The sequence below is a fragment of the Primulina eburnea genome, chromosome 8 (genome assembly GCF_022965805.1).
Source record: "Primulina eburnea isolate SZY01 chromosome 8, ASM2296580v1, whole genome shotgun sequence".
In the NCBI taxonomy this organism is placed as follows: domain Eukaryota; kingdom Viridiplantae; phylum Streptophyta; class Magnoliopsida; order Lamiales; family Gesneriaceae; genus Primulina; species Primulina eburnea.
The window spans coordinates 4,543,331-4,560,381 of NC_133108.1; the positions used below are offsets into that span (position 1 = coordinate 4,543,331).

Here is a 17,051-nt window from a genome sequence, read left to right on the forward strand (position 1 = left end):
GTTTTATACCCGCGGCCGGAAAAAGACAAAGTAGGATGATACAAATGTGAAAACATTTATGCAACTCTAATTTAGGATGCTTATTATTAATTTATTTTTGGAGCAAATAGGCTATCTATCTAAATTTTTGGTGCAAATAGGCTATCTATCTAAATTTTTGGTGCAAATAGCCTAACTATCTTTCGTTCAATTTCCAGCTATATCATTTGTCCATCCCTTGTTTATCTCATTAATAATATTTGTTTTATTTTAGCAATTGGCGTGATGGGATACATGCCAAATATATAACATGCAAGTGGCTACACAAGTCACGGCCAACCGCGGTGAGAGACAGGCTCTAAATGATAACATTTGTCGCGATGTTCCTTGAAAAATCTATCAAAACTATGAAATTTATAGATAAATGTGTTATTTTTGGTATTATATTTGACGTTCAGTTTCATAAATATAATTTTATAAAATAAATATTTCCCTTTAATACACATAAAATTAATGATGGTCTCAAGTTTACGAGAGAAGAGATTATTTTTCTGACTACAATTTTAAATTCATCATTGCTTTAAGAAGAAAGATCGATCAAAGTTATTATATTTGATATTTTTGGTTTTAAGTGTCAAAATTGAGTTTTTGTCATGTATCCTTCATTGTTGATGATTTTGGTAATTTGTTTTACAATTTTAGTTCTTTTTTTTTTTTGCATTGAGTTTTTTAAAAAAAAAAAATTGGATAATTAGCGACGGTTTTGATATAACCGTCGTTCTTAGCGACAGAATTTTAAAAGCGGTCGCTGATTTGCTTACACACGGGCCTCAGGTGTTTTGAATTATTTTAATTTTGTGTTCGAATTTTGAATTTCGGTTTTTTTTTAAAAAAATATTTTTTAATTTTTCATTCAAATTTTGACTTTCAGGTTTTTTTACAAATTTTTTTTTATTTTTATTTGTAAACCATTGTATATATTTTATTTTTATTTTAAATCTTTAAATAATGAATTTGAATGTTTAAAAAAATGTGGGTAAAAGAGATATATTGTTATAATGAGTATGTGGTAGTGAGACCCATAAATAATGAGTTTGAATGTTAAAAAGAATGTGGTTAAAAGAGATATGTTATTATAATGATTATGTGGCAGTAGACCCCATGTTTTTTGATGAGTTGGTGGGTGTTTAAACACCCAACGAATGCGGATGCTCTAAGGAAACATCATCACGTGTGTGGGGCCCGCGTTCAGCGACGGTTTATCAAAATCCGTCGTAAATAGCGACGGTTTTTGAAAAAACTGTCGCTAAATTTCCAATTTTTTTAAAAAAATAAGCGAACATAGGGGCGTTCAAACATATGAACGCCCCCTTTTCTCTCTCTTGTGAGTGGGCACTCACAATGGAGAAAGGGTGTTAAATGGGTGTTATAACACTCATTTAACACCCATTGCGCTTGCTCTTACATAACACTTGACACATCAATATATACCACATCGAAAACACGTAGAAAAGGTATTTATGTACTTAATTTTTATTGTTAGATATAAGGTTTTAAATTGTGTCCAATTGATGTCAACTCTCATAGCATCAACATGATATTTTTCTAATTTTAACTCATCGCCACCTTTTAGAGTTGGCATGTAATAATAGTTAACGTTATATTTTAAGTTTTGGCTGCTACAAATAGTTTTGTTTTGTTGTTGATGCTATTCTGGTAGATTACAATCTCGGATTCAAATACCATGGTTGAGATTTCTCGTATAGATTAGGTTACTTTGGATAGCTGATACAGCTAAAATAAATGAGTCGAGTAGACTGCCCACGCGAAATCCGACTGATTAGTAAACTGATACACTGGGCCCGTTAATGGGCTCACCTGGATGGTAAACGGATCCACGTCGGCAATATATTAATAATTTGTTGGGCGTCACCTGCGTCACGAACACTCGTCAAGTGGGCGTCGGGAGAGTTCCCCACGTAGACAACATGAGAGTTTTGAAAATCTTCAAAGAAGCTGGATTACTATTTCTTGCTCTTTATCTTAAATATGCTCCTCAAAAATTTGGAATTTATAAGGTGGTAAGATAGGGAAAATGAGTTGTACTTTGTTTTTGCAGACTTAATTTGGAAGGCATGGTTTGAACAAAATTTCTTCCTTAGGTGACAAGATATAAATATTTCCTACCATAAATATCCATTTGTTTCAAGTTAATTTGAAATTTTTTTGCAGGTTTTTTACTAAATTTAACCATGGGTTTGTTACTGGTGTAGATAATAAAGAAATCTCAAGAAATCACAATGAAACTTCATCCCGTATCTGATTCACCTTGCAGGCAACTTGCCATTCATCAAGATAAGACATGATTTAACCGCAACCATTTATCCAAATACCTCTAAATTTGATATCTGATATTTTAAATCATCAAACAAAAATTGGTACTTCATCCGTCTCATATATTTAAGTTTATTCGAATTTTAACACCGATTAATAATTTTTTAAAAAAATCAGGTGTTACATATCTTATTTAATAATTGTTATAATACCATATAAAATTTATTTGAGATAAATAATGTATTTATGTAATAGAGATTTACTAATAAAAGAATAGAATAATGTATTTATGTAATAGAGATTTACTAATAAAAGAATAGAATATATATATATATATATATATATATATATATATATATATATATATATTTATATATATATATATATATATATATATATATATATATATATATATATATATATATATTTATTGAATTATATATTTGAGACAAATGAAAAAAACACGTGATACTTATATTTGATAGTTAAGGTTCGATGCAACCCCGACATAGTAAAAAGGAACAACAAAAGTACACGAGAATCGAACCCAAATCAATTTTCTTTCCACACACCAAAAGAGAGTAAAATAATATCATAAAACTCATGTGACATGGTTTCTTAGATTAATTTTTGTGAGACAAATTTTCTATTTGATTCAATTAAAAAATATTATATTTTATATTAAAAATATTTTTTTAATTATAAATATAGGTTGAGTCAACTCATCCTCTCACGGAAAAAATTAAAATAAAATTTGGAGATGTACTAAATTGGGGTTAGGATTAGAAGCCTATACGTGGTGGAGTGCACACGCAATTTGGAACATGAGATATTGTATTCTACTGTATTTAATAAATTTTCTCTCTACTTTGCGAGCCATGTATTGACGTCAGAGATGTCACACCGTAAACTCTTCTGGTGCCAACTGACATTTTCTTGTTGACTGCGTGCAAATCATCTGACCCGAGCTCATCTTATATAATATGGATATCATCGTCCAAATCCGAAACTCGTGTGTTTTGAATAAGCTTGTACATTTTAGGAAGGTTTTTGATGGATCAAGAAGGGAATAAACTTCAATTGATATACTTTTAGGCATGATCATATATAACATATAAATCACTTTTGAGGAGGAGCAATTATCATAGAAAACTGGTTGTACATGAGGGGAAACCGAATATATTAAGCTTGTGTTTTGATCGATGAATTTTATTTTAATAAAGAATTTGAACGATGAATTTTAAATGATATTTATTTAAGTGTATTTGAAATCTACAACAATTAATACTGAAATTGTATGACGTGAATTAAAAATTTATTTCAATTTTGTTCATCCTAACAAGTCAAAAAATTTGAAATAAATCATCTCAAATCCAAACACAACCTATAATTACTTTATGGAGAAGTCCATTTGATATTCGAACAAGTGGGAAACGTTTGCACATATAAAAAAATTTGAGTAGAGCTAAATTCAAATCATTGACTAGATTTGACGAGTTTTTGGGTTTATATTATTTTTAAAAATTAAATTCTCCATACTCTCTAAAATAATATTAAATTTGTAATCAAAATTTTTATTTATTAATATTTGTTTTTTTTAAAAAAATATATTTTATTTTTTAAACTTTTGATAAACAAATAATATATGATGTTTAAAAATTTTTTCTATTCTTTTTTAGTAACAGTTTCATTCAATTAATATATCAAATACAATGATAAATAATTCAATTTGACGGCATACTTGTTATATTTATTTGGAATATAACTTCAAATGACATAAAAAATTTATATAATAATCAAATATATTCATTATATCAATAATTTTATGTAATTATTTAACCAGTCAAAATTAATAATTTTATAAATATTTTAGTACTTCACATGGTGAGTTACTAGTTAGAACTAAAAACTAAGTTCTGTTGGTAAGTAATTATTTTATTATATTATATTTCGTTTTTTTTAGCTACGATGACAAGAATTAATTGCAGTGAAATTAAAGAAAACCGACGACATTAAACTAAAGTACGAGATAAGTTTCCCTTTAACGATAATACAAATAATTATTTTTCTGTAATATCTATCGTTTTAAAAGTGCAGAAATATTTTTTTATTATTATAGCTCGCAATTATATAATAACATTTAAAATAATCGTATTTAATTGCCAAATAAAGTAGCGCCTTGTAAAAAATCAAATATCTCCAACGTATAAAAACATGTAACTCCTCTCAAAATATATGAATCAATATGCAGAAAAATAATGGTCCTCTGGTCGTGTCACCGCACACCCCGCCTGCCTATTCAGTCTTCGGCACCTCCGGTCCCCTGATCAAAATGCTCACCTGCATCACAAACGCCTAGTGAATCTAAAGACTCAACACACCTGTACCAGTAATAACAATTAGATATACGTAACACACAGCAGTGAAAAATAGCATAATCAACATACATTTCATGAGCTTAAAAACATGACCATAAGCGTGTCGTGTAAAATCGCAATGTGTCAAACATGTCTCATTATGTTATCATATCATATGCGTAACCGTGACCTGTCAAAACATGATAATAGCATGTATCATTGTATCAGCATATACGTGTTAAAATCTTAATTTGAATTTCGCTCATTATCTTTGACTTTCGTATCATAATATCAGTCGATGGATCCATCTACGTATAACTGTGGTACCCGACGGCGAGGATCATCAGCGACAGCATTACCCGCCCACTGAGTCCAGGCCTTACATGTTATCGTGTCATCATGTTAGTCACAACTAAATCTCTTCCTTCAAATCTGTGTCATCATTTCATCACTTGATTAAAATATGCATATTCGTATTTTTTTCATTAAAACCAAGCATTCACCGTATTTATCATAATTTCATGAAATTCATAACGTGTTGCACAAACTTTTAAAATATCATAATTTTAAGCTCAGGGCGCTGCCATGACCAAAATCTCACCTCGGGTGCAAAATGACCATTTTGCACCTGGAAACCCAAAAATTATCATTTTACCCCCGGACTTCTAAAATTGACCTGATGCTTACTAAACACCTTAAAAGGTCCAAAAACATATTTACAAGCATCCTTAGACGTAACCTCGAGCTCAATACAAAACATAACCGAATCGTTTTCAAAACTCGGACCGGGGTCCAGGTTTTAACCCGAATTTAACTGAAACTTAATCAAACTTATCCCAACTTTTTACCATGCCTAATATACATCTAAAAGGTCATACAAACCTCAAAACCAGAACCTTAGGCATTTTACTCCTAGGCCAACGAGCAGCTGGAAATTAACACCCAACACCTCTCGAAGGCCCTAGTTCAGCGCACCCCCTTGGTTTCGATCCTAGTCTACTCCCGATGATACCAGCCCCAAATCAGCCTACCTTAGACCTATACCAGACCCTACTCACTACAAGAAAATACTTTTAACAACATTTTTAACAAAAACCATTGTCATAGCCTAAAAAATCCGCTCATAGACAACAGTTTTTTTAAAACCGTTGTCTTTGATATATCTAAGACAACGGTTGTTAAAAACTATGGTCTATGAGCGATTTTTTTTGCTACGACAACGGTTTTTAAAAATCGTTGTCTATGAGCGTTTTTTTAAGGCTACAACAACAGTTTTAAAAACTGTTGTCTATACGTGTTTTGTAAAGGGCCAAAGATAATGGTTTATTTAAATCGTTTGTCTTTTAATTGGTTTTTTTAAGGCTACAACAACAGTTTATCTTAACCGTTGTCTTCGAATTTTTTTTTAAAATTTGTTAAATTTCGCGACAGTTTTACAAAACTTCCGCTAAATTTAGCGACGAATGTACAACAAACCGTCGCTAATTTAAATTTTGTGACGATTTTATGAAACCGTCGCTAAAATTAGCCACGGTTGTAAGAAAAATTGTCGCAATTTTAAAATTCGTGACGGTTTGGAAAACATCGTCGCTAATATTAGCGACGGTTTTGTAGAACTGTCTCTATATGTAGCGACGGTTTTAAACAAAACCGTCACAAAATTTAAATTAGCGACAATTTGATAAATAAACGTCGCCAATAGTGACAGTTAAACCTGTAGGACCGAGCGCTTGCCGCTATACCAAAAAAGCTATAGCTCGTGGTAATGGTGCAACTCAAATCTTTTAAACCGCACAGCAGCTCAAGCACCATGGTTCGATCGCTCTACCAAGTAGGACAATTATTGCAGCCAACAATCTCCCTCCCAAAAATTGCACTCCTTGCAATCAATGGGAATCGAACCCATGATCTTGGCTCTGATACCAATTGTAGGACCGAGTGCTTGCCGCTTTACCAAAAACTATAGCTAGTGGTAATGGTGCAACTCAAATCTTTTAAACCGCACAGCAGCTCAAACACCACGGTTCGATCGCTCTACCAAGCAGAGACAATTATTGCAGTCAACAAAACCAAAAACCGTCGCAAACTGTCTATAAATATCAACATTTTCATCCACACCACTTCACAACACTTAAAATTTTTCTCTCTCACACGATTTTAGTTTCGATTTAGGGTAAATTTTTCGTTTTAATTTTTGGTAAATTTTTAAGATCGGAAATATTGTTGGAATATTAAGATTGTAATTTTTTTTTATTTATTAAATTATTAAAAATAATTTTTTTATTTTACTGAAAAAATTATAGACAGAAATCATGTCAAACCGTCGCTAAAATTAGCGAGGAAATTTTAAAAACACCGTCGCTGGTTTGTATGAATATCGTCGCTACTTTTAGCAACGGTAACTAATTAGCGACGATTTTTGAAAAACCGTCGCTAATTGTAGCTTCAACAACACTTTAAAACCGTTGTTTTCGAGCATACCCTTTAACCATAGGCCTTTAACAACGGTTTTATTTGACCTACAATAACGGTTTTTCACCGTTGTCTTTTGCCTCTTTTTTTTTCGTAGTGACTGGTCCCAAATAACCGAGGCTTGTAGCCCCACACACGCCCAAACCCTCAAACAATCGATGCACGCCCCCCGCCCCTAGCTGCGGCCGAGCTTACTACTCGAACGGTTGGCTTCAAGACCAGCTCCAGCCGTGTCCAGCCATATAGAAATATAACCTCGACCCACCAGGGTCTTGTTTGTGGCTAGGGATGGCTCTTACACATCCTGGTCGGTCTCTCCCTCAAGCTCTATAAAAAACGAACCCCTTGGACACACACTCACCTCTCGGCCCTTCCACCTACAGCGAACATCAACAACTCTAACCCCAAAACACCATCTCGACACCATGCTCAGCCTCTAGACTCCCAAAGAACCGCAGCCCCTTGCACGACAATGCACAAACGTTAGTTGGAAGCAAGGAAAGCAAGGGTGTTCATGCCCAAACCATTCGAATCATGCAAGTATGAAGTAGATCGTGACATTTCTATACACATACATATTTTACAGCATAATAATGGCGTGTATGATGAGAAAATAAGAGTACAAGCGTGCCTTTGAAGATTCCTACGCAAGAGCGATGAAGAACGGACGTCGGGAGATGAGCCGGAGAATTTGTTGCAAGAACAAGGAGATAACCGAAGCTTTTCTTGGCTATGGCTGCTGAAAACGAGAGGAATAATGGTGAATGGGGAGGGTGTCGGCTGATGGTGGGTAAATGTTAGGTTTAATGTAGGTTTAGTATTATTTAAATAGATAAAAAAATAGCTAATGGCCCCAAATTGCTTAATTAAAAGTTTGAAAAGAGTTTTAAGCCCAATAAACTTAAAAGTAGGCTCATTAAGTCCAAACACAATCCCGAAAAAAATCTCGTATTGGTAAGTTTTTGAAACTATTAGCTGAACCCTTAAAAATTCCTCCGATTCAATAAAATTTACGTACTGTTAAGAATTATGCTCTGGCATGTAAAAATACCCAACAAAGCTCATTTCTTGAAAAATACCTTTAAAACATCTTATAATAATTAATAAAAATTAATCATGTAGTAAAATAATTTTTCTGATAATTTCACGGTCTCCGTTCTTCGTTCGAGTGCGAAATACAACTTAAAAATCTATAATGCATGAACCTATAAAATTTCATGAAATAAATTCTACAATGCAATAATTATGCAAAAAAATAATTAAACACGATTTAATGAACTAACCAAGCATTTAATGCTTTAAAACAATTTAATAAAAGACCAAAGAAATTTAATAACTTGCATACATGTGGTTCACGTTGACTTTCAGATTTTCAGGACGTTACATTTTCAATCATAGATAATATTCTTAAATTATGGAAAAATCTCAATTAACGATCTCACTCCCAAGCAATGAGTGAACTTGTAGCTCGTGAAACCAGCCGCCAAAAAGAGTTCTCTCCATTGCGTCTTCGTTCTCTCTTTTCCGGTGACCAAAGTCATCATCAACATATCAAAGAATAACTGAGTTTCAGTTGCTTCGTGCTCTTTCATCATCTCATCTTCTGTCACAACCATATCAACTATTATCACTTTTCCTCCATTTTCCTTCTTAGGAATAGCTTCTTTGCATTTCAGCAATATTTTATTGCACTCTTCGTCACTCCAATCGTGCAATATCCACTGCATCATCATGTCAATTAATTACTTCTTAATTTACAATTTCAAGGTTGTTAAAAAAATCGGTTTTTTGTTTAATGCAACATGTCCACTACACCATCATGTCAATTAAATGTACATTTAACGGACTGAAATGAACAAATTTATATTTTTACAAGATAAGAAGGATTCCATCAACTCAACTTATGTACAACATATCATAATCGAGTATTTGTATGTATTCTATTCTATATTGTCTCGAGACTGTGAACCCCTAAATGCTAGTAAATGTTCAACTCGATTAGCTTGTAGAGGTCGGGGTTTCCAAATAGCAAGTCAATGAACCAACAACGTTATATTCTTTTTGTTTTCAAGGATTCGAGTGTAATAATCTATCGAGTATGTTAAGATTTGGGTGGATTTATCAAGTAGATATACAATAGTTTTTACATAAATCAGTTGGAACCAATACCTTGAGGAAGACAGCCTCAGCAGGAGGAACAAAATGAAACATGTCTCCTCCAACAAAGGTCAAGCTATCCGTCCCTTCCAAGCCCGCAACAACATGAGGAAGATCCAGCACAATACACTTCAACCCAGGGAACGCATCACCAATAACCTTAGCCACGGTCCCTGTGCCTCCCCCTACCTCTACAATAGATTTTAAACCTTCAAAGACATGCTTGCAATCTCTAGTAATAATGCTAGCCACAAAATGTGCATCACTAGCCATTCCTTCATTAAAGAACCGATTCATCCGCGGCTCGTGCCCTGCAAGCTCCCAAAATGCCTTGCCATGAGTACTGGCGAATGGCGTAGGAGTGTCGTTTTGGAACCACTCTCCCATCTGATGCCATGGATCTATTAGAAGCGGGTCGAGAAGGGCTAGTGCAAATGGTGCTACGCTCGAGGGATCATCTTTCAAGAGGAGACGTGAGGCCGGTGTTAGCCAGTAACCCTCTTTTTCTTCCTTGTCGGGGATGGAGACCTTGACGAAGAGCTTTGAATGGATTAAAATGCGCATGAGACGATCCACACCGTGGGATTTTTGTCTGTTGATCGGGAGTGCATGGATTAATTCAGTGAGGGTGATTGGCTTGCCATGTTTGTGGACAATATCAAATAAGCCAAGTTGAATCGCACATTTCAGAGACATGGAGTTTATGAAATTGAAAATTTGATTCCACACATGACCATGAGCATCGAGGAGTTGCTCAGACGACGACGTCTTGTCAGGGAAGGCCATTAATTCTTGATAATGGAAATCAAAATTTGATGACTTATCCAAGATTGTATACAGAATCGGAGCCAAAGAAGATAATGTTCTTTTATACCCGCGGGCCGAGGCCTGAAAAAGACAAGATAGGATGATACAAGCATATATAATCCATGTATCATTGATGACTTTTTACATGCATGTCGTGTAATCCATGGTTGCATATATATTAATTTAAATATTCAAAATTTATGGATTTTAATTCATTCTTATATTATATAATTCGAGAGTTTAATTAGTCATTGGGTGATAGAGATTAATCCCTTGCTCTTCTCATTCATGAATGGGCAGGGACGGATCCAGGAATAAGAGTTGGGGTGGGCTTGAACTCAATATGATAAGTTATATATTATTAAAAAAAAAGTACATTATATCGTTCAACGAAGTTGTGCCTTACGGGATTTTAAAACATAAAATTCATCAATAATAGAATTTACATCAATATGTTTAGCTAAATCTCGTTCAATATAGAGTGTCAAACAATCGGCAAGAAAGTCATCCTCCATTTTATTGCGAAGTGCCGTCTTCACATGCTTCATTGCTGAAAAAGCCTGTTCAATAGTGGCAGTAGACACAGATAATGTCAAAACAAGATTAATCAATCTAGTCAACATAACATAAACACTTGACCGTCCACTCTCGGTCAATTGCTGACACAACTCAACCAGTGTAGAAACCTTTAAATTCTGCATCACATCGAGTTTATAAATGTATCAATTCATACTTCAAAACAACAATTTCTTGATCTGTGAAATCTCCAGGATAAAACTTCTTCGCAAGCTTGCAAATATCATCACTGTTAAATGAGTCAAATGAATTTTTAGTATCTAAAGCTATACTAAGAGAAAGAAGTTTCACCGATTACTCATTGAACCGAGTATTTAACTCCATCAAAATGAAATCTATTGATGCATTATAAACATCAAAGTGGTAATGATGTTCTATTGAATAAACCGTCGCTAATTAAAACCGCCGATCCACCTTTTTTTTATTTTTTAATAATGTAGCGACGGTTTTAGCAATAACCGTCGCTAATAATTGCGACGGTTTTTGATAAACCTGTCGCCGATCCACATCGGCGACAGGTTTACTAAAACCGTCGCAAAAGTAGCGACGGTTATCAAAAACCGTCGCTAAAACCGTCGCTAAATAAAAAAAAAATGGGCTGGGCTACAGCCCAGTATAGCCCTAGCGTAGATCCGTCTCTGTGAATGGGTTAATATACAAGGTACAAACATAAATTAAGGCTAGAGATATGTATAATAATCAAGCTAATTAATTATAAACATAAACTAAGCCTAGAATATTGCTAGAATAATGTACAAGCATGATTTTAGGATAAAAGAATTGTATTATCTAACACACCCCGCAGGCGAAGCGGGAGGTAAGTGGACGCTTAGACTGTCCCGAAGTGGAGGCGGCAGTCGGCCGGCGGTGGCACGGCAACGGCGGCGGTCGTGGCGGGAAGTGGTGATGAGTTTGGATATAGGAGAAGGGTAAAATTCGACCTAGGCTCACCTTACTGGTCATCGACAAGAACCGTTCATGTCGGTCCCTTCTCACTCAGACCGACCATTAGGAGATGGAAGCGAGGTCCATAAGTATAGGTCATCATATCTCGTTACCATTAACATGACAAATCTGCACGTGACAAGACCAAAGGCAGTAAGGGTCGCCATGCAAACTGTCATAAAATAGAGCATGTGTAGATGTCTAATCAGGAACAATGTCTAAGCATTGCAATCGAGGGCATCTTCTCTCCTATAAATACCCAAGTTTGCTCATTCATTTGGAACATGAGATATTGCATTCAACAAATTTCCTCTCTACTTAGCGAGCCATGTAATGACTCGAGCGTCAGAGAGGACCACATCGAAAACCCTTCTGGTTCCAACTGACATTTTCTTGTTGACTGTGTACAGATCATCTGATCCGAGCTCATCCTACCTAGTCAAGAGTATTCAAGGGCCAAGCCAACCCAAGTCAACCGAGCTCATCATACCCGGTCAAGAGTACTCACAGTGCATGCCAGTCCACTATGTCTTATCCTATCAGGTCAAAAATCTTCACATGAAAAGTACACATCTGTACACGGTAGATTGCATGTCCAACTCACCAAATAGTCATCAAGCATTGTTGTCCTCAAATAATCTTGTATAAGTAATATGGGTAGATGATCACTTGAAGATTGTATTAACCATTGCTTAAAATACCTTTGATCGGAAAATTCAATGAGAAAAGTACTATTTTAAAAAGTGTTTTTTTAATGGAGTTTTTTTTACAAAAATTATTAATAAAACACTTAAAAAAATGCTTTTAATTAAAAAGCCATAATTTGTGACGTTTGAGCTTTTGATTCTACTTTTATTTAAAAATAAAAATAAAAATATTTTTTTTCACATTTATCTAAACGTCAAAATGATTTTGGATAGTTTTTATAATAAAAACACTTTAAAAAATTGAATTTATTTAAACCACAAGTTTTGTATTCTAACTTGTTAGCCTCCTTACTCTAAATAGATTCATTTTGTGATTCATGTATTTGCTTTTGCCAGGTGAAATGCACAATTTACAAAAATACCATTTAAGAATGCTTATGAGATGTAAATGCGTTTCATTTTGTGTCATGCAATTTGGTTTTATAATTTTTTAGGGAAAATATAGAAGCTAATTTACAATCTACAATTTTCATCATTGAACCAAAACTTATAAAACAAAATACAAAACTAGTTTAAAAATTACAGCTTTAGCTATACCTCATACGTAGGTGTTTGTCACGAAATTTGCGGGCGTGCCAGGCACGTGTTCGTGCCAAAATTGTGAAATAATCTGACTTCTAATCAAACGTTGCGAATCTCGATTCGATCGTTCGTTATAATTCCCTCGAAATGGCTCCAAAAAATAAGAACGTGAAATTAAAAATATAATGAATTAAAGGAGGAATTCATAAGCAACATCAACATTAGTTATGTTTTTATAAATTCGAACGAAGTTTTTACAATAAACTTGAATGAACATGCTGAAATCTATGGAAATTGATTACTAGAAATGAAAATAGCGACAAAGGAAATGTGAGGAATTTTCTACAGAGAGATTGCTGTAGCTTTTTTGTGTGTAGTTGTTGAGAGAGTTTTTCTGATCGTCTTCATCCACTTTTGTTCCACTCTGCACGACAGTTTTCCCTTCCCCCGTCACTCCACGTTCTTCCACTTTCTTCCACGTCGGGCCGTGGCAGCGAACTGCTATCACGTTTCTTCATTGGGCCATTGGGCTTTTTCTCTGTTTGGGCTTTATCTCTTGGGCTTCTCTAAAAAAATTAATTTTAGGCACAACAATTGCCCCCTAGCCAATTTGGGCCAATGGCCAATTTGGCCCAATTTGGCTATTTTTAATAATTCAAATATATGTGGCCTATTTACAAGTTGGCCCATTTACATAATACGATATATATGATGAGGAAGAGGAGGAATATGATAAAAAGAAAGCAAACAGTGTATTCACAATACCATGCTTCCCAAACTTCTTCATTGTTTTTCTTCCCCCAAAACCCTCCAATTCTTCGCTGCTTTCATAACCTATTCTCCTTCACTTTTAGATAACTACTCAACCACTCACGGAGATCTCATTTCCAATATCACCACCGATTACATCGCCTTTGTAATGTCATCCAAGTTTCTGAAAATTTCCATCATCAATCTCTTTTACATCAAGTCCCACCTTCTCAAGGTAGGTATATTTAAGCATTTTTCTCAATCCTCCATTACAAAAACATTGTAGAATATGTGACATTTCATGCTGCACTCAAGATGTTTGTGAATATGCCTGAATAAGTTTTTGATGAGCAACCCCTTGCAACACCCACTGCAAGATATCTTAAATAATCTGCTTTCAATGTTTTCAACTTTTCATGATTCAAGCCGCACTTGTTCGGAGGCGTTGATTCAAGTGGGAGATTTCAAAGCACAAAGAGAGAGGTTGGACAGTATGCACTCTGAGAGAAAGATTATTCTAACAACTTTCCAATAGAAGAATGTGAACTTTGACTCCAAGGAAGAGCTAGTAAAGAAATTGGAGGCCGAACTTGCTCATCATAAAACCGACATGATGGCCCTTCTGCATGACAATGAAGCCTTGAAAGTTTTCTCCGATAAGCTCAAGGCCAATATCCAGCACTTGGGTGATGATCTGGTGCAACAAAGCATGCTTACCAGCAGTGTGAAGACCCCTTGAAAGCAGCATAACATACTCGTGCAGAGTGTCTGTCCAAGTGGGAGGAATTGCGCCATCTTGACCTTTCTTGAATGCTCGCGCACCACCATTAACATTTCATTTTAGTATTTTGTTTGATGTTCGGACCAGACCACCCTGTGGTAGATCTTTGATTGGTTGTATTTCTTTGCCATGATTTGGCGTAATGTTGAATTTTGGATGTTGGATAATACCTGGAAATCGAACTTTGTTGATGGAATTATGTTATATCTGTTGCTTGGGTTTGTCCACTGGTGTTTGCACATATTTGTATTTCTGGGATGTCACGTTTACAAGAGAAACTCTGCCCGGATTTCTGTAAAATAAATTAAAAACAACGGCTAAATAGCCTGTTTTCTTCAATATTATCACAATATGCAATCACCATTGCTCACTATCACCCATACTTTCTAAACAACATCAAAGTATCGGAATACGTAATAAACGTGCTCTACACGTTATCAATTCGACTATCAAGACAACACATAATTCCTCTCAAAAATCACATCAGCTGCAAAGGATTCCATGAGAAATGATTTTATTTATTCACAATGCTCCATCACTATTTGCAAACAAGTTCAGCGAGGAATGGCTTAAAAGCCTATTCCTCACATATTACAGAAACTTTCTACGAGTCAATATCTCAAAATTAGCCAAAGTGGCTATCCAGCCTACTTTGTACAATACTTCTCATCTATTCCATCTTTATAAAACATCTGTCTCCGGCTGTCGATCTTTCATCTGAGCTGGAGCTAAGATGAAATCCTCCATTTGTAACTTTTCTTCCTCACTGTTATCACATTCATCTTCAAATATTATTTCAGTTCCGTCAATGTCCCACAATTCCTGATATTGTACTTCACTCACCAGCTGCTGCAATGTGGCTTTCCATTCGGAAGTTGCAGCCACTTCCATCTCTTCTTTAGTGAACTTAAACATCGACCACCTCGATAATAGGTCGAACCATGGGTCTAGGAGAGACCATGGCAGTGGGTTTAAGAATTTTTTCAACTGCTTCCCTTACCTTCTTGGTGTCCATGTAGACTGCTCCTTGCTGCCCATTCACCTTGTAATCACGAATTCTGATAGGTCCGAAGGCTCCATCATAGTATCTAGCTTCTACTGCGTTGGAGTTTGACTGATACGGCTGTGAATCAGCCTGTACCACTTCCACTTCATCCCCTTTCCACATCAACAATAACTGGTGCATGGATGATGGTACACAATGATTGGTGTGAATCCAATCTCTTCCTAACAAAGCGTGGAAACTAGCACTGGAATTTACCACAAAAAAGGCTGACAACGAAGATCGGGAGCCTACAGTGATGTTTGCTGGCAACACCCCAAGAGTTTTTGTAGACTCCCCGGTAAAGGCTGCCACAGAAACTTCGGTGGGAATCAAATCCTCCACCTCCTTCCCCAATTTCTGAAGAATTCTGTACGGCAAAATATTCACAGCAGACCCATTATCTATTAACACTCTAGACAACGGCTTTCCATTCACATGCGCTACAATATAGAGTGGTTTAATATGCTGAGTCATTTCATTTGTGGGTCGTTTCATCAATACTCTTTTCTCTTCATCGACAAAAACACCGACGCTTTCATTCAAAATCTCAGTCTGAACAGGTTGTGTACCATTTTGATTTCCAGAGAACACTTCGGACTCACACATCCTTTTGCGTTTGAATTCCTCTGACAACATTAACGAGCCAGTGGCACATTCAAATGAAATCAAAATCTGCCCCACTTTGACAGTAGCCCTCTTGACTGGTTCACTGTCTTCCTCCGGTAATAGATCATCATCTTCCTCCTCATTATCTTCAGTAGCCTTCCTCCCAAATTTTTTCTTCTCTTTAAATGACTCCTCTACCCCAGACCTACGTTCAGCAGCTTTTTCTCTCAACAAACGTCGTTTTTGGGTTCTAGAAAGAGGCTTTGGGAATTTTGGATGTTCTACTCGCCTCCATACACCATCAGGGATTGCTCTGGGAGGAACAACAAAGCGGGAATTACTCTCATATTTTTTATCAGTGTTCATAAGAGATGGCCTCTGTATTATCTTATGAGATGACTGCTGGCCACTTCTTCTCTCGTTATTCATCGACCAAGAATATGGGCTCCTTCTGAGGTACTGGTTCACCGGCCTTCTGGCCATGGATTCCCTGTCATACCTCATATTCCTTCCAGTGTAATGCAGATCTTCCACACTGTAATAGCGGTCTTTTCCATGACAAGTTTCTGATTTCTTCTCTTTAACCTCAAACATCATTTTCCGAGGCACCCAACACTTCTTTACAGTAATTCTCGGCCTAATGGACATGTCTCTGTTTCCACTCCTCCTCCTCTCATTGATCAAGAAGCGCAAGTCAGTACTGCTCATGTTCACATTGGCTATCGGGGGAAAGGGATCTTCATCCACGATCATTGCCTCTTTTTTCTCGGGGAATTTCAAGATCCCCTTGTTGATTCTTTCCTGCAAGACATTCTTGAAAACCCAACAAGCATTAGTATTATGATTGAAGGAATTGTGGTACTTACAGTAATCTCTCCCTTTCAATTCCTCCCTAGTGGGCAGTTTATGGTCTGGGGGGAATGTTATAAACTTTTCCTTCACTAAATGATCAAAGATTTCCTCCGTCCTTGATGCATCGAACGTATAGGGAGTTTGCGCTGGAGGCATGTTTT

General features: G+C 35.7%; 1 protein-coding gene across 1 annotated transcript; it reads right to left on the reverse strand.

Annotated features, from left to right (window-relative positions):
- Positions 1 to 8,515: 8,515 nt before the first annotated feature.
- On the reverse strand, positions 8,516 to 10,132 carry LOC140838577 (trans-resveratrol di-O-methyltransferase-like). Its single transcript, XM_073204997.1, has 2 exons — positions 9,312 to 10,132; positions 8,516 to 8,863 (listed from the first exon to the last, which is right to left on the reverse strand). The coding sequence occupies exons 1-2, from the start codon at positions 10,083 to 10,085 to the stop codon at positions 8,555 to 8,557; spliced, it is 1,083 nt and encodes a 360-aa protein (XP_073061098.1). The 5' UTR covers positions 10,086 to 10,132; the 3' UTR covers positions 8,516 to 8,554.
- Between the last annotated feature and the right edge of the window lie 6,919 nt (positions 10,133 to 17,051).

Excerpts from the sequence above, each read along its gene's own strand:
- LOC140838577 (XM_073204997.1), bottom strand. The coding sequence starts at position 10,085 with ATGGCCTTCCCTGACAAGACGTCGTCGTCTGAGCAACTCCTCGATGCT. Across the intron at positions 8,864-9,311 it reads CTGAGGCTGTCTTCCTCAAG|TGGATATTGCACGATTGGAG; the intron begins GTATTGGTTCCA and ends ATGATGATGCAG.